The sequence below is a fragment of the Lissotriton vulgaris genome, chromosome 11 (assembly GCF_964263255.1).
Source record: "Lissotriton vulgaris chromosome 11, aLisVul1.2, whole genome shotgun sequence".
In the NCBI taxonomy this organism is placed as follows: domain Eukaryota; kingdom Metazoa; phylum Chordata; class Amphibia; order Caudata; family Salamandridae; genus Lissotriton; species Lissotriton vulgaris.
This window is the reverse complement of record NC_141699.1, coordinates 997,345,890-997,368,342: the sequence shown is the minus strand read 5'-3', so window position 1 is coordinate 997,368,342 and position 22,453 is coordinate 997,345,890. Positions and strand designations below refer to the sequence as shown.

Here is a 22,453-nt window from a genome sequence, read left to right as displayed (position 1 = left end):
TGTCCACAGTATTCCATGCAGTGATTTGCTGCCAGTTGTTCTTCCTCTTTTTTTGCTGCTCCATGGATAACATTTATGTGCTAAGTGCTTATTTTAGCTTGGGGGCTCACATGAACTCTTTCTAGTTATTCGCTGAATGTGACAAGCTATTGCTGCCTCGCACTTTACTGACTGCCCGTAACCTGGCCATGTCTCACCTTGCCAGCATCGACCTAAAATTACATAACTTTAAAAAAAAAAAAAGAAAACGTGTAGCTAAACTCTTTCCTGCCCATCCAATCATTTTGGCAAACAGTTCTAGGTCTTCTACTAAACAGTACTCTCAAATTTCAACTTGCACAAATCGAGGCCGGAAACGGAAGAAACCCCAAAAGTCCAGGTCCATGAGACAGGACATTATGTCCTTTCTACTATTTAGCCGAGCCAAATGTGGCTTTTATTTTGAGCCGGGCAGCATGGTACCACCTGCTGCCCACAAGGTGGAATACCGTGCTCTTTCACAGCTCTCTAAAACCCAGTGATTTTTACGCCAACTCACCTCTAAACAAAATGAGCCCCCTTCTAACAATGGATTGCAAATAAAATAAAAGTGAGCAGTAAAAACATGCCGCGACCCTAAGAAAAACTCTGTGACACGCGCATTCCTTAATGTGAACACTAGTACTCAAAACCCCTCCGACGTTCAAACCGATCGAACTGAACAGCCTCTTGCTCAGTCATCCATGTTTATAAACAAGTGCACTAACAGGAGTGTAACCCTCATTCAGAACATGTGATCCTTCACTGCATGCAAGCATAGACATACCAAATATGTACGGGTGGATGTATTCAAAGTGCAACAGATTATGAATAATAAATTAATGCATTTGTAAGGCATACTGAAATTGACTAAAATATAAATTAATAAGAGAGTTGCAAATTCCACGCTCCAATGAAAAACATAAACATTGACATCTCAGAACCCCGACCCCTATAGGCTCACATTGGTAAATTTCGAAAAAGTCCATAAATTGATGGATAGATCATGTAAAGAAACAGTGACAATTCCGTCTACCCACTTTTAAACAAATTGTGCCTGGACTACTCACGAGGATAGCATCCCAAAAAGAGTAATCATGTGAAAACCTTGGAGCAGAACTGAAGGGCAGGCTATCTACTTAAGCTTATGTTAAATCCTATGTGCTCATGTGAGAGTAATATAGACCTCTCAACGTGAATCCATTACATATCGACATTAAAAAACACGTTCAAGGTGGTCTCTTCAACAACCCCTTCAGGTAGGTCAGGGAGATGTCACAACAGAAAGGCACTTACATTTCCTAGTTTGGTGCACATTCAGCTATTGAAGTCATTTTTCTTTGGGCACCGGTCTGGAGGAGATTATAAAGTCAGCGGATTGGTCATCAAACTACACTTCTAAGTAATTTTACTTCAACCCGAGGAATAATGTGGCTTTGCAGATATTATGAACGCTTTAAATTAGCATAATCCCCCCCCCCCCCCCCCCCAGTCCAGACACAGAATATAAAATGTCCTAGCTGGTGTGAAGGAAAATGATCAATTCTATTAAGGACACGCAGGTGAGGACTATCCCATCTGGCATATATTTACAAACTTAAATTGGCATGGATGACCCAACCTTTTTTTTTTTAACAATGTATACATACAGTTCGACACCCTCATCATTGGCACTTAGGAACGTTGGCAGCATCCAGAGAGGTTCGGACACATGAGGAGTAAACAGAATAGCAGACAAATAAAAACCATTGTGAGGAAGCAGCCAAGCACGTCACAACTATAGATGGTATATAACTCTAGGGGTCACCCCTCCCTCACCATCAGACCCCGACCCAACTGGCGTACACACCTCGCCACTCGCACTGTCAGATTCGGTCTGGGAGGACCGCACCCTCTCCGCCAGTCCCGAGGCACACAACGCCCCAGGCGAGTAAGTTGTCCTTCAGTTTCTCGTCTCTCCGAGTAAGTTGCATGCGAGTTTCCTCAGCCAGGGACCACTCTCTAACATCCCTAAGCCAAATGGGCACCTCCGGAGCCCTCTGTCCCATCCCAGTGATCGTCACCCTGCGCCTTGCAAGCACCAACATCAATTGCAAAAGTTTATATGAGAGCTTCCTTTTCTTGGGTCTGGGGACTAACGCCAGTAAACAATGCAAGGGGTTCATTGCTATCTGAAGCCCTGTAGTGGTGACTATACAATCCACCACCCCCACCCAGAAACTCCTGACCGAAGGACATTCCCAGGCTCAGTGTAAGAAGCCCGCTCTCTCCGCACTACATCTGGGGCAGCTGTCTCCCCTGTCCCTAGAGATGCGTTTCAGTGAAACTGGAGTCAGGTAGGTGCGGTGTAGAAAGTTAAAGTGTATCAATTTGAACCGTGCATTGCATGATACCTTGCGCATAAGGGAACCTATACGCTTCAGAACAAAAGGAATGTACTAGTCATGCCGGCGTGTGAGGATGTTGTAGAATCTCAATGTGACCTACAGTTGGGCATCCATAGTGTTGGATGTAATGCCCTCACACACCCTTGCAGGTGTCATGCTTCATCATCTGGGCTGCTCCTCCTTGGGTCGGCGGTGCAAAACCCAACGGGCGACACCTCAAAGAGGGGCACTTTGGCGGAGATCTTTTATCCAACTGCCGCATGACGCACTACATAAGGAAGAGTCTTGTCCGCTCCCCTGCATCAACGCGACCTGTAACCTCTGGATGTCCGCCCTACCCACAAGGAGGCGCGTCTCCCAAATATCTGCGTCCGTGAACCGCCCGGCCACAGGCTGTAGCTGCCCCGCATAGCAATAAAATTCGAAGCGTGGCGCTACCAGACCTCCCTCCTCGTAGCTGCGGACAACAGTGTGGTGTGCTACCCTGCTGCGCCAGCCCGCCCAGAGCAGGGACGTGAGCAACATGTTAAGAGTGCGGAAAACTAGTGAGGGAAGAAGACACAGTGAGTTCTGGAGGACAAATAACGTCCTGGGAAGCATTACCATCTTGGCGACGGCCAGCCGTCGCATCAAAGAAAGTGGCAAAGAATTCCAAAAGGACACCGACTGCTGCAAGGACGTGAGTATCCGATCCATATTCCGGGCCAGCTGCTGTGAATCCGTCGGGGCCACCTGTATTCGAGATAACGAAACCCCTTGCGTTCCCATCGCAGCCCGAGTTCTGGTAAGTCTCCCAGTGGCACCGAGTCCAGACCTGCAAACGGAAAGATCAAAGACTTACCGCGGTTAAGTCGCAACCCGACGCATCGCCAAACAGATCCAGGTGGCACAGAAATATCAGCAGTGCCTCCTGTGGAGCTGTCAAATAGAACGATGCATCATCTGCAAATGAAGAGATGATGTTGCACGTGTCCCCCACCATGATACCCCACTGTGCCATCTCCGTTCGGGCGCGGACAGCAAAGGGTTCTATGGCCAGAGCAAACAGGAGCGGCGAGAGGGGACACCCCTGGCGTGTATCCAGTCATTGATGACCCAACCTTATGACGTTTATGGAGTAAGTAGGGATCTCTGGATCATATATTTTTCATATTGGGATCATATATTTTTTCATATTGTGATGACCTGCATTTATAGAAGTGTAATAATGCTTACTGATGTGACAAGTAATGCAATAAATTGTCTTGGAAAGAATTTGTAAACAGTGGAGTAATCGGGATCACATTTTTACCAGGCTTTGAATGAAAATAGGAAAGAGTTCAAACTGTAGAAGAAACGTCACCATCGTCATTCTACAAGTACATAGCGCTGTTCAGCTTCAGACACACACCGTTCCATACATCTACAATGGGAGCACCACCTATCTGACTTCTGTGCTGACATAGGTTTCAAGGTAGGGCACATTTTCAACTTAATATTTATTGATAATTAATTACCCAAATTGTTCTTGTAATGGGAGAAAGTTATTTGTAGGAAAGTATTACACAGTGCGGGTTTCCTGCCCTAGACCATATCTGACTGGGGTTACAGACAGATACGGGTGATATAATTGTTTTTTGCTTATAAAGTAGACTAACGTCACAAAGCTTTACGTGCAGACACCATGGAGCAATGGTAGTCACCACTTAATTGTTGTCTAGTTTCTTTGTTTGATATTAGGTGTGGGTAGCTTCATGTTTTGACCCTTGGCAGAGTATCTGTGACATCTATTTGTGGTCTTTGTGTATCTGCACGGCTATTGGAGTTAAACAGTTGTTGTTGGGTAAGCTAGACATGCTGGAGATTCAGTGATTATGAATGATTGTCCCTGTACTTAAAATGAAAGAGAATAGCTGTTTTTTGTTTTGTTGTTTGTAAGAAAGAGGTGTGCAGCAAATTGTGTGTCTATTTCTTACATGTCTGAGCTGGGTCTGGAAAGCTGAGAGTGAACAATGCATAGAATGCTGGTGTGGAGTGGAAGCTAGAAGATAGGGACAGCAGGAGAGGGGATGGAACCTTAAATAAGCCTTCCAGCTGTTGGTCTAATATAAGGACCTAACATGAAATAAAGAACTTTCTCCTACCCGAGTCAACCCAGACATTTTTAGGAGGTCCTTGACTTCCAAGTTCAAGAAGGGGCCACAGAGATCACCGTTTGAACTGTTCAATGGCTGTTAAATAGTAAAGGACAACTAGGAACTTTGGAACACTCACCAAACTCTCACTGCAGCACACAGAAACACCCCAAAAAATGTTTACGTCAAAATAATAGTACAATTAATAAAAGACATCATGCACAACATTACTGATTAGGTGTGTAAAAAAGGATGGCAAGGGAAAATAAAAGCCTTTCATTGAGGTATTTAGCAAAGTTAGCATAGGCCTGCATCTCTGCTGACATTTACCTAATTGTAGGATCTGCCTCCTGGGGGTCTTGCTAGTTTCCTAGATGTACAGCAGTATTGCTAACAATCTGTAGAGTTCATTCCACACATCATTAGTAGAGTCTCCCTGGTAGGAGATGCTGTCACAGATGGATCAAAGGAGCCACCCATTGAGTAAGCAAACAATCATGTTGTCTTGTGGTCATACTAAACATTATTGGGGACATCGTCATCTACCCTATTGTAGTTTCCTCCGTTATTATTTTATCTCATTCAAAACAAGGGCTTTGGATTTCATATGAATAACACTTTTTTTCAGATTCTGTTTATTTCACAAAATGAATTTTTAACTAGAGTGGCATAACACAGATTGCTCTGCTATTCTATTTTTAGATCTGACTTTGACAGCGCAGCTTTCTCCAGAACAGATGATCAACAGAAAAATAGCTTTAAAAGCACTACTGGAGAAGGCTTTAGCTCTTCCTTCGTGTTCATTCCCTTAACTACAGCACTGGATTGGACAGAAGTTCTTTGCTTCCACAGAAAATAAAGGCGTGAGTCACAGTTTGCGCCTTGTTTGAGAGTTCATGCTCAATACAGTGGGCTTTGCTGAACTGATTACATGGTAAGCCAGTGATGCCATCTGTCACATTACATAGGTCTTTCTGATCTTGATTCAATCTGTATTGCATTGTTCTCAGCATATGTCTTAACAATATACCTCATTACAATAAAATCATAATACTGTGTGCAACAATAAATAAAACCAGCACTTGGAACAACACAAACAGTACAATCACTGATCAATTAAAATCAGAATAAACATAAAACCTGTGCAATCATCTACCTACTGTCAGCAGATATTGCAGGGTAATCACTCGCATACATAAAACAAACTATTAGTGCACACTCGGCAAACATATTGATGAGCTATGTCTGCTTTATTTCTTTTTGCTATTAAGCTTCCCATTCATAATCCAGGCACTCCAAATGTACATGGAAACTGAATAGATTGCTGGGTGATATGTCCTATAGCACAATGCAAAATAAGCATACTACGGTGCCGGACCTTGTGCGCCATTCACTTTAGTTTTACATTTCTTCCTTCACAGGTCCCCCTTTTTGTATTTCATTGCTTTTTTTCTCCCTTGGGCTCCTGAAACCTACTAGAAAATCCTACTGTGCCGATCATTTGCAGCTCACTTCATCTACAGTGCACCGAATCCTGTGCGGCCACTGCTTCAAAACCAGGGGGTGATCTTGTACAGTATTGTCTACAGTGTATAACTATTTTACTGTTGCAAGAAGGCCGTCACATTTAGAAGCAACATGTCCATCATCTTGAAATGTTAAAGCAATTAATCATGGTTGACATAGTCAGAATCCATGGCCTCAACATCATATGCTATGCAGAGGACACCAAACTCATCCTTTCACTCTTCAAAGATACCTCCACCACGAGGATCAACTTCACAACTGCATCACAAGTGTGGCTGAATGGATGAAGACTAGAGGTAGGTGACGATTTCTGCTCCGCCAGCATAGTTAGTAGAGTTTTTCCGACTCCGCTTAGAGTGGGGAGTTCCCAAAAACTCTGTGGAGTGGAGTTTTCCCAACGTTAAGTTGTCGAGTGAGGGATATCATGCTAGACCACCTCCCAGCGAGATTACTTAACGTGCAGATCGCTACTGTTCTCATTGAGCTACCTGCCGCTTGCATGGAGGATGCTGCCTCTTGAGTAGATTATCTACTCGGCAGAAAGAATCAACGCCCTCTCGCTCTGTTCGCACTGATTGTACAGTGTGGGACAACTCCTGGCGCTAAAAATCAGCGTGACTTACCACACTCTGCTGCTTGCGGAACTCCGCGGGCATGGAGAAGTTTACTGGGCACTTCAAAGTTCCACGTAGCAGAACTCCACTAACCCTGCCTAAGCCTAACCTCATAAGTGCTGCGCCAGTCCAACGGCCGACGGCACCACTACCTCGGGAGTGCTGTCGTCGGCCGTTGGACGTTCCAACTGCACCTGCGCAATGGAACGTTCAGCACTGGAGCTGGACGTTCCATAGCTGCTAAGGTGCTAATGAAGACCAACTTCCTGAAGGTAAACATGGAAAGACGGAAGTGCTGAATTTTGGAAACAACACCACACTGTGGAACACAAAACCTGGTGTCCCTCCAAACTCTGACCCAACCGACAGAAAAGTCCAGCAACCTTGGCATCATCCTGGACAGCAAGCTCACCATGAAACGTCAGATCAAGGCAGTCTCCTCTGCCTCTTTCCACACCCTGTGCATGATCCAAAAGATTTTCAGATGGCTCCTCGTCAGAAACAGGAATACCAGCAGTCAAGCCCTAGTCACCAGCTGGCAGGACTACAGCAATGTACTCTACACAGGAATCATCACCCTACTCCTGAAGAGATCCAGACGATACAGAACTCAGCTGTTGGACTCATCCTCGACTTCCCCAAACGGACCAACATCCTCCACTGGCTCCCCATTCAGAAAAGATGCCAATTCAAACAACCTTTCCCTTCACCTCGATACATCATTCTCCCTACCGGAATTCAGAAAGGGACTCAAAATATGGCTCTTCGACTGATCCAAGCACAAAACTAGTGTCTGAATACCCTCGCGGGTGATTAGGTGTGCTTTACAAATCAGAGTTGATTGATGGGTATGAATGAAGCAATGAGTTCAAGTAGATGTTTTCCAGCTGACTGTGGACATTTAAAACACTAAATGCAGGGCATGTAGCAGTTGTAATCCTTTAAATATAGGTATCAGCGGACCATTTGTTAAAATTATGGTTGTTGACTTTCCTTTTCTAAAATCCCATTTAAAACATTCAAAATCTTGGGCTTTACCTTATTTTCTGTTAGCTGGGTGTTTATTCACACTGGCAAATCTCTAAATGCACAAAGAGCTAATGTGGCATTTTCTCTATGTCCTAAGGCAGCAGGAGACCAATATCAGTGGGATTTGGGAACATTGAAATGCAGGTGGCCAAAAGCTCCATTCATCGGTTTGGCTTTCTATAGTTTGCATGGCCATCAAGGATTGACTCAGGAGATGCTACAGGTTTGGAATTCAAATACAGTATGACTAATCACACTCAAATATCAATCCTCAGTCGGAGGTATCTTTATATAAATAAAAAGACCTTTATTTACATAGTTCAGAAAAGTAGGGTACTCCTACAGTCCTTTCACCTTCCAGAGGATGAGATATGATGCTATATAGCATCCTTATAGCACTGAGCTACTCCAAATATGGCACTGTAGCACACTAATCTTTTGGAGTGAAGACTGCATGACCTCTGTGTTTGATTGGAGAGGTATGTGGTTGTAATATTACCTATTTTGGAAGAATTTTGTATGGTGTGGGGCATCCTCATACACGGTTTATTTGGATTGTGTCGAAACAGACAACTGATATACATGCAAATGTTTACAGGAGGAAGTAATTGAGGCTATGAAGGACCTAGCTATAGGGAAAGCGGTAGGACCAGACGGCATCTCACTGGAGGTGTATAAATGTCTTCAAGATACTATAACTCCCTTATTAATGGATCTATTTAATGGCATAATTTATACCATGGATATCCCTAGTTCATGGAAGGAAACCAAAATCGTAGTATTCCATAAAAAGGGTAAACCTAAGGATGAACCCGGTGCTTATCGACCAATATCACTTATTAATTCAGATACAAAGATTTATGCCAACGTCCTGGCTAACAGATTGGGGAGGGTCATCGGAGGCCTGGTGTCCCCCCGGCAGCATGGGTTCATACCGGGTCGTGGAACAACTGACCATGTGAGACGGGTAATCACTCTATTTGATATCCATGCTGCCCGGGGGGGGATCAGATGGCGATGATTCTCCTCGACGCTGAGAAAGCATTTGATCGTGTCACCTGGCGGTTTTTATGGGGGTTATTGGTGCAAAGAGGTTTTGGTCCTAAAATAATCAATGCAATCAAAGCAATGTATTGTGACCCTAGAGCCTGGATCCAGATGATGGGGGGATGCTCGGAAGAGATTTTAATATCTCGTGGGACACGATAGGGGTGCCCATTGTCCCCAATACTCTTTTCTATATACATAGACCCCATGATTCGTAGAATTTTAGGATGTCAGGCAATCGACCCAGTAGTATGTAGAGACTATGAGACAAAAATTCTGGCATAGGCCGATGATTTGGCTGTCATAACTCCTAACCCGGAACGGGCAATAAGAGCTCTTACAGACATGGCCAGGGATTCTGGTAATTATTCTGGATACTGTCTTAATGAAAACAAGACTCAAATAATATGCACTAATAATATCGTAAGACAGGATACTAGGTGGGTTGACTCGGCAATATATCTAGGGATTAGGATAACACCGGCAGTTAACTCTATAATTGAAGACAACTTTGCTCCTCTGGTCACCTCTATTACGCATGAATTGAAAAGAATAGATACAATTCATCTTTCCTTAATTGGGCGAGTAAATGTTCCAAAGATGACTATTCTGTCAAAAATTCTTTATCTCTTCCGGTCAATTCCGCTTCTGGTTGGTGAGAGGTGGATTAAAAATCTAGAAGCAGTATTCTCAAATTTTTTATGGTCCTATGGCAAAATTAGAAGGTCCCTAACATATTTATCACTTCCGCAAGAGATGGGTGGCTTGGCAGCACCTAATATTAGATTCTACCAATGGGCATGCCTTATGAGCAACAGGACTATATTATTAGATAGCTCTCCTAATCACACTGACCCATCTGAGCCTCCCTCTATATTTAACCTACTAGTGGGTGATGATGCTCAAGGGCTGCTGTTGCGACAAACAGAAAGGGGGTCTTATAATAGAACAAAATATAAAACTATGGATGGAATATAGCTACTGTTCAGTAAATGTATTTCACTTACAAGAGTATGAAAATACCCTTTATACTACTGGCATGGGTCTCTGTCACCATATCAAGCAAGAGCAGACGACCCTGTGCTCCGTTTACAGGTATTCTCTGTGCCACCTTTAGCTGGCATATTCTCATTCGGGCACCTTTTTGTGATTTTTCAATGGTACTTCTTTTCAAATTCGTACATCCCTTAAGCACCGACTTGTCAACTTGGGACACCCCTTGTAGCCCTCCATTCCACCTTTGGACCAGGACTGTAGAACTGCAGCAGTAGAAAGTCAAGCAGAAACTGCCAACCTTGCATTCCAAGATTCTACCCAGAATACAGAACACTTCAAACACATAAAGTACATTGTAACTTAAAGGGAAACAAGTAAATCGATAAATACATGCAGTAAAGGATACCACGCTCTGCCTCCCTCATTCACACCCCCGCGTCTGCCGAAGCTACAGCGGAGGACGCTCCTTCTACCTCACAGGGAAGTCTTGGAACAACCTACTCCTCCTCCATCCCAGAACTCACTCGATCTACAAGCATTCAGAAGGGGACTCGAGAACTAGCCATTCGACTGATGCCACCCAAGCAGCTTGGCTCTCAACGCCTGGATACCCTTGCTTTACCGATCCTGATTGATTGGTTCCCAATCTCCTGGCACCATCAATTGGAGTCAAGTGTGTGAATAAGCAGAGCTTTAAATGGAATTATAGAAGTCTTTGGACTATTCAGGGTATCCGTTTGTTCCCGAGCAGAGTTGGTACTCTCCTTTAAATATATTGCAGCATTATGAGAAGTGCAGTTACCCTACCTTTCAAATTAAAGAAGTGATGGTACTCCGTACCGGAGAGCCCCTGTCTATTAAAAGTACTGTGAATAAGGCACAAACAAACACGAGCGTCGTTCTGTATGCCAGCTAATGCACCGATTAATTGCATACTCTGCTGAGAGTCCAAGACGCGTTAAATATATGCAAAAACCTGATAATGTTTGTATTTATTTTTAAACAAGAAGGTGCCATTTCTCGAGGCTGGGGACATTTTTTATTAAACGTGGGGCTGTCAGGGGAGATGTAGAGTGCATGATTAGAATGTACACATTTATCATTTCTGGCTATATCCCTGATGCTCTGGATTTGTCATCTCTGGTACCCAGGAAGCCACCATCACTCAAAGACTCACGTCTGTGACTATGTGACAACACCGCCCCCCATACCGCTCCCTCCTCTGGCCCCGACACGCCTCCCTCGCCCCTCCCACAGATAACTTCCCTCTTAACCCACACGTGCAGCCCCCACTCGCCTCTGGTCTTCCTCCCCGCAGTGCGCCTCTTGGTGCTCGGCTTTGGCTAGGACAGCAGGGCCACTCTCCGTGCTCTTGTTCTTTAGGATCCCCTTGATGGGTCCACGGCTCTGCGTCGCCATGGCCAGGGCTGCGGGAACAACGACCGCCTGCCTGCCCCCTGTGCCCCCAGACAGTCCCGTAATTGGAGGGTGAGACCCGCAGTTGGCTGCCACTCCTTCACTGCACGTCCTTCGCACTGTAAATACGGCGCGCGGGGCCAGCACTGTGGCATCCAGGAAACATATTCTACTAGTGGTGGCAAAAGTCTGCCGGCTTCGGATTGGTCCGGAAAAAACTTGTTTCATGGGATTGGACAGGGAGCTTCAGTTTGCTGTTCATTGGCAGTTGGTCCTCAGAGACTGTACCCTTTCTTCGGATAGGCTGGAGGATGCTCAACCGGTTGATTATTGGCCGCGGGCTCCTGGAGAATGTACGCGCTCCTGCCACAGCATGTAGCTGCTGCGCCTGCCCGCCTTCGGTAAAGTTTAGCGGCCGGCGATGGGGTGTGAGCGTTTGTCAGTCTCTGCCGAGCTGTCCGCGGGGCCGGGATATCCTGCGTCGGTTGTAGCCCCTATAGTCGACAAACACCAGCCTCGATGACCTGTCCGAATAGGATATGTTGTTGTCAACAGACCTGACCGCTCGGCTGGATGAGTCGGACTGGATCCGCCCCACAGGAACTTTCAGAGGCGAAGTTTACAGGGAAGCGCGGTTCGGCATATTAAGCGTGGTCCAATGTGATCGCCGTTTCGCAGCCCTAGAGCGCAGGATAGTCCGTGCATTGTTCTTGAACGCTTCGTTTGCTCCTAACCTGCCCTTCGTATCCACACACCCCCCCAACTTGCTTGAACAAGGAGTCAACCTTTCACACATGGTGCGAGTGGTTAGAGGTGCTCTTTACGTCTTTTCGGAAACTTCGCGTTTTCAATTGGATTCCTACCCAAATGCCAATTTATAATATTTCTATGCGGGTACTTTTACTTATTTGTCTTTATCAAGGAGTAATCAGTTCCAGTCCTTTCCCCCCTGGCAGTATAGATCAGCAGAGCAAAGTAGGAGTCCAGCAGAGGGCAGCCAGCAATTATGTGGCAGTCCTTCAGCAGCACAGCAGATCTTTTTTTTTTTCCTGATGGGAGTCAGGGGTCTGAGGGGGTGGGAATGGTGGGGTAGATGTGCCCATCGTTCTTTAATTGAAGGAAAACAGCTGGCCTATTTTCTGTGTAAGGATAACCGTCCAGGACGGTTAATTTCGAGAACAAAAAAGCTTTAGCAGAATTGTAAGACAGGGAGTCTTCTGTGCTGTGAAGCTAAAGGTGAACAGGACAGGTAAACAAACAGTCCTTTTTGCCAGGGTGCCTGCTTCCTGAAATGTGCACAACGGGACAATCTGCAAAGGGAGCTCGAAAGCTGGCATTGACTTGAATTAACGGAATCATCTGTCACTTCCCGATGAGACAGATTTATTCTTTTTGAGGGAAATTGGAAAGAGTTACCTGCTGAGCTGGGAAGTATGTGCTTTTTAAAGTGGCGTAACAGACCCCTGTGGAAGTGGCTACAGGGCCCTGTGTTATGCTCCTAACTATTCGCCACTGCTCCAATCTGGATTCAATTCCGTGGCTTTCTTGTTACAGACATAGACCTCAGCAGCACATTAACTAATTGAGGTTTCATAAAGTACGATAGTGCATTTCCCACTGACTAACTTAGCTTGTATTTATTTCACATTCAAACTGTTATTTTATATATACATACAGGAAGGTGGAAGACCAAAAGAAGTTACTGAAAATGAATTTTTTTTAGCCACACCATTGACCCCTGTTGTGCACATCATCACAGTTCCCTTACTTTTTTATGTACTTCGACTGCTGGGCGGAGTATCAACAGGTCTAGAAGTGTACTAAAGTGGTGGTGTCTGAGGTCCTTCTTTTATACACATTTGTGCCTTAGAAGTGAGGAGAATCTTTAAGAGGTATGCCGTTGAAATGCACAGATGCTATACCTTCCCTGGTTCCAGGCTAACTACAGGGGTTGTGCAACCCTTTGTGTGAAGACTGAGTCTGGGGACTCCTCCCTTTCATTCTGCCAGTGATGGCACATTCAGTCACACCTATGCTTCCATTGTGTGTGGCTCTCAAGTAGGAATACACACATTTCAACTTCCAATTGCACCCAGTCATGTGACCTGAGACATGCTGCAGATACCAAATGGATAAGGTAAAAAAGTGGCAACTTTCTAAAAGTGGCATTTTCAGAATAGTAATTTAAAATCTAACTTCACCATAAGTTAAGATTTTTAATTAAGATTCCAGGGACCCCAAAAACCAGGTATACCAGCCCATTTGGAAATTACACTTCTACAATATAATAAGCTAAGCCCAATGTTATCCTATAGGTGATGTTGTTTTCCCTACCAGGACATGCCAACCTAAAAAGTACACATCCTGCTTTTTAAAAATACATTGCACCCTGCCCTCTGAGCTATCTAGGGCCTACCCTCTGGGGACATATGTGTAATAAAAAGGAAGGTTAGTACCTGGCAAAAGGTTTATTTTGGCAGGTCGAAATGGCAGGTTCAGCTGCAAAACACAGGCTCTGCAATGGCAGGCTGGAGACATGTTTAAAGGGCTTCTTAAATGGGTGCTACAATCAGTGCTGTAGGCTCACTAGTAGCATTTAATTTACAGGCCCTGGGCAGTACACTTTACTAGGGACTTATAAGTAAATTAAATACACTAATTGGGTATGAGCCAATGTTACCATATTTTAGAGAGAGAGCACAAGCATTTTAGCCCTGGCTAGCAGTGGTAAAGTGCACAGAGTCCTATAGCCAACAAATACAAATTCAGCACAAAGAAGAGGAGGAAGACCAACAGTTAGGGGATAATCTTGCAGAAATTGCCATTTCCAACACAACCCCGGCCAGCCCAAAGCCAGAATAGACTAATCAATTCCTTGATGAATTCCCCTGATACAACGTGGTCAATGTCCCTCTACTGTAGGGGCACTTGTTAGTTCTACGCCTCTCTGAACTCAGTTGGATCCCCCTCTGTCTAAATTCTCCTGAGCGACAGAACTGACCCATAGGGAACCATTCCCCTCTTTTGTGGACCCCACCTGTACAGAACCTAACTTTCACCTGCTCACAGTTGCATACCGGTAGGCAGACAGTACCACCATGGCCAATAAAGTGGTGTGGCCCATTCCACCTCTTGAATCAGACTACTGCCCCAACCCAAGGAGATCTCTGTCCATAAGGACAGCAACCAACAGATGCTACTGACAACTGTCGGTGTCCAGAGCCAGGCTCCAGACCATCCAGGGCTCTCTGACCTCTGATGTTTCCCAGAGTACGGGGAAGTATCCCCGGTGTTTTGCACCCTACTTACACTCTACTGCCTACTAGTTCAGGAGTGGTATTCTGAGACTGGTCCCACAGCCTAGGGTCTGCACCCTGAGGCTGAACAGGGGTGAGTCCTCCCTCACCCTGACCCTTCATCTGGGCTCCCGTACCCTCTTCTTGGGAGTGGTGCCCCCAGAAAACGGAAATTTCGGGCGTCCTTGACAGCTGCCTCTCCCAGCTAACCTGACACCGGGGGCAACCCATTCCCCAGAATGCTGTCTATGGACACCCGGGGACTAACGATGACCCTTCTCTGAGTCACCTCCTTATCCTACTTCACGGATACCAGGGCCATAAGGCGCAAAAAGTCCTGCCCATGTGCCTGAGTCACCCTACAAACCGACCAGTTAACTCTTCTGGAGAAACTATCCTTTCCACTCCCATGGACTGGCTCGACCTGGTGTCCCTCAGAGCAATGACTGGGGCCACATTCACTGTCACCTGGTGGAATTGATGACTCCCACCCTCAGGGATCACCAACTCACCCTCTGATCCTATCTGCCAGGTAATTTAGATCATGTCATGGTAAATGACCTGCCCCTGGGGACCACTTACCCCTGAGGGCTCATTGGCCACCCCTGTAGATGTCCCATGGTTTCTTAGGACAGAGTCCCCTGCTTGTGTCTTAGCTGGAAACAATCAAAGCAGCAAGGTTTGAAATGGGGTGCTCTGGGCCATCCCTCACAAGAGCCTCCTCCCTTTCTCTGAGAAGGGGTATGGGACCCCCCCCCCCCTTAATCTGGGACTTGTCTGTGTGTTCTTTGCCCCCCCCTCACTTTGCTAGGGGGAACCTTATCCACCCTTCGTGGGGTAATTCCCAGGTACGCATGGACCCTGATGCTGATCTAGCGGCCTGCCTCCTTAGCTAGCTCCATGGGGTCAATAAGCTTACTATCAATTAGGTGTTTGAAAACAAAGACTGATATAAAGAAACTCTATTATATTGTTTTATTGCTTTTCCCCTCTTCTCCCTGACCTCAAATTACTTTTCTCAGAGGGGGTCCCCCTTTTCTGCTGTGAAAACAGACTGAACACGTGTTCCCTTGCAACCAAATTGTACAGCCCCATATAATCCTTTACTTCACTGCCCTTCACCGAAACATCCAGTGCCTTGCAAAAGAAATCCGCACACTCCACCCTGATCTGTTGGGCCACTTTCTGGCTGTCCCTAAACTTATGTCCGTACTTCTCTGGGGTCAGACCATACTTCCTGACGAGCTTCCTTCATAGTTATACCTCATTCTGTCCTCCTTCTCTAGGGCCAGTAGGTTGTCTCTTCCCCGCTAGGGACATGCTTCCACAGACTAGCCCCTAATCCTCCTCACGGATCTTGTGCATCTATAAGGCAATATCATAAACCTCAATCCGCTAGTCAATATCACCCCCCCACAACAGTCAGGCACCAGAACGTTTGGAATATGGATCCCCTTCTATCCTGGATGGAGAGTTTTCTCTCAGGCCGCTCTCAAGAAGTCAGGTTGGGCTCCCATAAGTCCATCTCTAGAGAGCTCACCAAGGGAGTGCCACAGGGCTCATGCCTAGCCCCACATTATTCAATGTGTATGTGGCCCCCCTGGCTGACTTAGTGAGATCCTTTGGGTTCACCCCGGTGTCATATGCCGACGACACCCAACTTCTGTTCCCTTTTAAAACCTTCACACCTGCACTAAAGAAATCTTTTTCAGATGGAATGAGGGCAGTGTCAGAGTGGATGGCTAAGAACGGCCTACAGTGTAATGTAGGAAAAACGGAAGTAATGTTGTTTGGGGAGGCAGTGACACTATGGTCCCCCGAATGGTGGCCCTTGGAACTGGGACCTGTTCCCAGTCCCAAACAGACCGTTAAAAACTTGGGAGTGCTATTAGACCAAGCACTAACATTAAAAGATCATGTAAACCAAGTTGCCGGCACTTGTTTCCGGGCCATTGGACTGCTGAGAAGGGTTTTTCCATACTTACCTGACAGTCATAGGAAGACATTGGTCCAGGCGTTAGTCATCAGCAGATTAGACTATTGCAATGGCCTTCTCTTATCAACCAATGAAGAACAGCTTAACAAACTGCAAATAGTCCAAAACACTGCAGTGAGGCTAGTCCTCAACGCCCCACCTAGGACTCCCTTCCGCCCTCTGCTGACTAAACTACACTGGCTCCCAGTGCGGCAACGCATTAAGTTTAAAATCCTAGGTACCATTCACAAATGTCTGTCAGGTACTGGGCCCAAGTACCTCACAAAAGCCTTCTCACCTTATGTTCCTGGACGTTCCCTACGCTCCAGTAATCTCCAGCTACTACAGGTACCCAGAATAAAAAAATCTAGGCAGGGAGGTCGCGCCCTTGCTCACACTGGTCCTGTCCTCTGGAACTCACTGCCCCAGACACTGAAACAGATTACTAATCACCTAACCTTCCGAAAATCCCTTGAAACCCATCTATTCACAAACACCTAAAAACTACTTATTTGATTTAACCAGCCACTTTTCTGACCATGGAACAGCACAAGTTGTATTCCCCTACTGGCAAAAGCGCGGAGATACCCCTTCAGGGGTCGAATCAGGCGCTCTATAAGAATATAAAAAAATAAAATCAGAGGGCACTGAAGAAATGCTACCAATATCAATGCTGAACTTTGCCTGTTTGGCCTCGATGTCCAGCTCCTTAAGGCTCCTCTCATGAGCAAATGATCTAAAGCAATTATCTCTCTTTCATGACCAGTCTCCTTTGCTCTACCTCCATTGCCAGCCTCTTTTTCTCCATTTTGAGCTTAGCCATCTCTAGCCTGTATGTTATCCTCCAGTTCCTCTAGCGGCAAGTTACAGGAAGTCACACTTTTCCCTTCATGTGAAGTGACCTCCAATCCTGGGAGTAGGTTACCCCCCTCTACAACAAAAAAGAAATTCAGCATAAAGGGTATGAGGAAGGCAAAAACTTTGGGGATGACCCTGCAGAAATGGCAGTTTCCAACAGCGCCCAAACGATAATGTGTGGAAATGTCATCACCTTGTGATTTGTTTTGATTGTGGTAAAATATTTGTTTCCTAATTATGATAATTTTTGAAATATCTGCACAGTTCTTTTACTGACATTTACATTTTCTTGTGTACTAACAAAAAATAACATTTCAGCTTTTCTCCAGTAGCCACCATGACTGTCAAATAAATCCTCTCACTAAGAAGTCAGAGAAAGAAATGTCAATACCAAGCTCTATGAAAGACAGACTGACAATTGACCTCTCTTTGAATGAACAGCAAATGTGACAAGATAAGAGCAAGACCTGTTTACAGAAAGGCAGCTCTCGGAAGGATACAGTAAATAAGATATGGGCCATTGAATTATCTGGTGCATGCTGGACAGCCTGTAACAAATAAAGCCAGCAAATAGAAAGCAATCATATGTGAGTTACCAGCCACAAAGCCAATGGTAAGCAAAGATGTTTTAGCAAACCAGAAAGCTAGGCTTCAATGTAAAAAAATAAAAACATCACAACTTAAGGAAAACAGTAGAAGCTGTACAAGACGACAGCGACCCATCATCTGGCAGCCCCTGCACAAGAAGAAATCTGTGCTCAACTAGACAGAACAGTGCCTAGTCTGTGGAGAAGCCCTGTTGAGTAGATTAGAGAAGATTTCTTGTCATGGAGGACAGCTGTTGGGCATGGCCATATGAAGCTGGTGTACAGTGAATCCAGAGAAAAGCACAGTGCTTTCCCATTACCCCAGTAAGTGACTTCACTGGATCTCTCATCATCCACCTACACAGAAAGTGACATCACTGAATTTCCCATCATACATCTGGACAGGAAGTGACTACTAGTTTTCCCGCCAAAATGTCTTTAAAGAAGAAGAAGCCAAGCAAGAGGGCTTAATTTCCCATTAGCACAGGAAGTGATATCATGGAATCCCCCATGATCCACCTAAACAAGAAGTGACATTGAAGTTAACAGCATACATACCAAAGAAGAAGCAAAGCAGGATGATTTAATTTCCTATCTCCAATCAGTAGAGGAAGTGACCACTGGATCTCCGATCCTCTATCTGCATAGGAAGTGAAGTTACTGAATTTCCCACCATCCATCTGGACAGGAAGTGACATTGCTAGTTTTCCCGTCAAACCCGTCTTTAAAAGAAACCAGGCAAGAGGACTTAATTTCCCCTCAGCGCAGGGTGTGACATCACTGGATATTCCATTATACACCTACACAAGAAATGACAACACTGAATTTCCCATAATCCATCTGGTCAAGAAGTGACAATACTGATTTCCTGCCAAAACCGTCTTTAAAAGAAGAAGCCAAGCAAGAGGACTTAATTTCCCAACAACCATCAGTACAGGAAATGACGTCACAGCACCCAGCACTAATCCCCCTCCCAGGAACTATTTCATGGAAGCTGCAACATAAACACTCCAGTAACCTTGGTCTGATCACTGCCGAACCTTAGGCCGCTAGACCCCTTATGCCATTTCCCCAACTTTTGCATTGCTGTGCCTCACACCACAGCTGGAGCTCCCACCTGCACCCACTCCCAGATCTCTAGCAGTGATACACCCTAGCACACAAATACTAACAAAGTCCTCATTACCCCCTTCCAACACATGCCACTCAAGCACCTAGGCCTACACCCATGCCACAGCAAATCTGCATGTCAACACCCACTCGCATGCATTTTTTCCCAAAACACAATCGCTTAGCAAACACACAAACTAAATATGGGACCAGCTGAGAAGGGACGCAACTGACGCCCTTTGTCACAGAGACCTGGCTCAACCTCCCATCCGCTCCTGACATCACCACAGCAAACCCAGCGGGCTACAAGATTGCAAGACAAGACCAACTTTCACTTGGAAGACAGCGAAAGCTTCTGCTCCACAGCACTCCCCGAATGCTTGAGCAGCATCTGACTCGCCCAGCTAATCTCAGAACCAACACATACCACAAGACTGGACCCCATCTTCACCACAAGCCACAGCATCAAATACAGCTCCTCCACCCGCTCATATGAATCGACCACTGCATCATCCACTTCAAAATCAACACACCTCAAGTCAACCCCCCTACCAGGTTCAGCTTTCCTGGCCACAGCTGGGACAAAATCACAGAAGCAAACTGGCTCAGTGCCATCAGCATGGATCAGCCTAGGCCCACAGATAACCTTCACAAAGACATCAAGAACAATACGGACTCACTTGCACCCATCAAACCCACCAAATATAGTAGATCATACAAGCAGGCTAGCTGGCACACAAAAGACCTCAGAGACACCAAACAGCACTGTAAACAGCTAGGAAGGAAATGGAGAGCCAGCCACAACACCACAGACGGATCTACCTTCAGGGCTGCACTCAGATTCTATCACCAGCAAATGAGATACCAAGAAAAAAACACTAGTGGACTGCATCGAAGGAAGCTCCCAACAGCTGCAAGGAGATCTTCTCAATCATTAAGGATTTCACCTTGCCCTCAGCTACTGTAACCATTATCGCTGCCTCCCAGCAACTCTGAGACAACCTATCCAACTTCTTCCACAGCAAAATCGTGAATATCTACAGCAACTTTGCTCACCATCCCAATCCCAGAGATCTCTTTGCTAACCTAACCACCACCACCCATGACGGCCACCTAACCGAATGGACATCCATCACCAGAAAAGACATTGCAGCGATCATGCAGAGCATCCACCCAGGGGCTCGAACGGACCCATGCCACACCACATCTACAACCTGGAAACTTCACCAATCAGTACCCCCCGACCCACATCATCAACACCTCCATCGCTTCTGCCACTTTCCCAGACAAATGGAAACTTACCACCCTCCTCAAGAAACCACAGCCAACTGAATCAACGGAGCCACTTCTGACCCATCTCCCGGCACTCAGTATATAACCTCAGATACACCAATATTTCTGTTACGCCTCAATATATCTCCCATTGCCCATAGAATATATCATGGACAAACAGTAAATTGCAATGGCGCATGTCTGCGCGTCGATCGTTACCGTGTAGGCCACAGTTATACTCATAGCCCGCAAGATCCAAGGACTAGTAAATACACCTGTAGGAAAGTCAATGTTCAAGCGTCATTTATACAATAAAAGCCAGCTCCCCCAGGTGGTCAGTGTCATGCAACAGAGGTTGCTCCACATATTGCAAGGGAAGTATTGTAATCGGCGAGGGAAGCAGTCTGAATCTGGGTGGTAGCCCACTCTACAGCGCTCGGACATTTCCAATTGGATAGCAGCTAGAAATGAAGTCCCTAAGCCACCTCTTCCTGCAGGTCCTCCTCTTCATCCTGTCGCATATTCGAGTCTCTATTGCGTTTTTTTTGCTTCTTTGCGTAGTCCATGGCCGCTTTAGGGGAGGCGAAGATCTGGTTGTCCGCCGGGGGGCCGATTCGAAGACGCGCCGGATACACCACTCTTATATCCACAAGCCTCAGTCGATTATAGACTCCTTCTTTGTCCCAGCTGATGACCTCTGTACTATAAGTCATGGTTGTATATTTCCCCCCTTGTCTTTCAGACCACATCCATGTGGGAGTGGTACTACCAGAGGCACGTCAGGGTAGGTTGGGGGCTGGATGTTCAGCGGATAGTTTTTGAAAGGAGTTGCATTTGTTGAAGAACTGTGGGAGGACATAGTCCTATATTAAAAGACCAATGCAGGGCTCAGTATCTTCCACTGTTGTCCATTGGGAGGCACTCAAAGCTTTACTCTGGGGTAAGATAATGTCTTATACGGTTAAAGAAAAATGTGATAGTAAACAGGAGATCGCCTTGCTTGAGCAACAAAAAGCAGTGCTAGAGGCATAATGGTTTCAGTTCCCTAAGGTGGATAAGTTGCGCCTATTGTTGGTGGCTAGAGAGAGGCATAAGAATACATTCCTTAACTCCGCATGGTCAGCATTGCTGGCCTCGCAACATAAAATATATGTCTGGAGGCAAGTTTGTGAAACTAACCCACCGGCTAGACAGCCCTGAGCTGCCTCACAGTGCAAAAAATAAAGGGAATAAAGGGAGAGAGTCTGTTCTTTAAAACTGCACACGGTGAAGACACAATATAGGGCACTGGACTCTAGCGTGACTTGCTGAGATATGCCACATGATTCTTTAAGAAAGGAAAAGTTAAAGCATCTAGAAAGCTGTAGGTGGAAGCATTAAAAGGAAAAAAAAATCCAAATAGTTTGAGGAAGCAAGTGACCTTTTCTGGTGGTTATGTGGTAGGAAGAATGCATTATTATCAAGCTGCTTAAGCAAAGAAGGACACCATATGTTACACGCATTTGCTATGCGATAGGTCTCGCATTACTGATGGTTTGAGGTATTGGTGTTGAAAAAATAATGCAAATGCCAATACTCTTACTTTCAGTAATGTGAGACCTTGTGCATTGCAAATGCTTGCGTAGTGAGCCAGGAACCAGCATTGTAGGTCTCAGTGCAGTACTGCAAGCTGCTCCTAGAGGTACCTAGTGAGCAAGGCACCACCACTGCATGTCTAGGTGCAGTACCCCAAGCTGCTCCTATTGGTCCCTAGTGAGCAAGGTACCAGCACTGCATGTCTCGGTACAGTACCGCAAGCTGCTCCTAGAGGCCCCTAGTGAGCAAGGCACCAGCACTGCATGTCTACAAAGTTGAAGTTATTGGCATTATAAATGGCAATGCTTATATAGCACCTCAAATAGGTGCTATATATTCAAGTCTAATGCAGGAATTTGGGGATGATTTAGGCCAATGCCAGATTAAATGGGCCAACAGTCTAGGCATAGTAGATGTGGATATTTTATTGTCAATAAGAATGGCTGCAGAATGTCTTATAACCGGGATGATGAAATCCCAACACTTCATGTGTATCCACAGCCTTTATTATACTCCTAAAAAAGTAGTTAAATGGAGTACATCGGCAGGCACGAATTGCAGCCGATGCGGATTGTACGCAGCCGATGAATTGCATATGTTCTTTTTTTGTCCTAAATTATCATTGCTGTTTC

At 45.6% G+C, this 22,453-nt stretch overlaps 1 protein-coding gene across 1 annotated transcript in view; it reads right to left on the bottom strand.

Annotated features, from left to right (window-relative positions):
• The window catches only part of PPP1R2 (protein phosphatase 1 regulatory inhibitor subunit 2), a 122,250-nt gene extending 110,907 nt beyond the window's left edge, over positions 1–11,343 (bottom strand). The window contains exon 1 of the mRNA XM_086944276.1: positions 11,030–11,343. Coding sequence (XP_086800402.1) covers positions 11,030–11,151 — 122 coding nt within the window. The 5' untranslated portion in view covers positions 11,152–11,343. The remainder of the gene's footprint in view (positions 1–11,029) is intronic.
• Between the last annotated feature and the right edge of the window lie 11,110 nt (positions 11,344–22,453).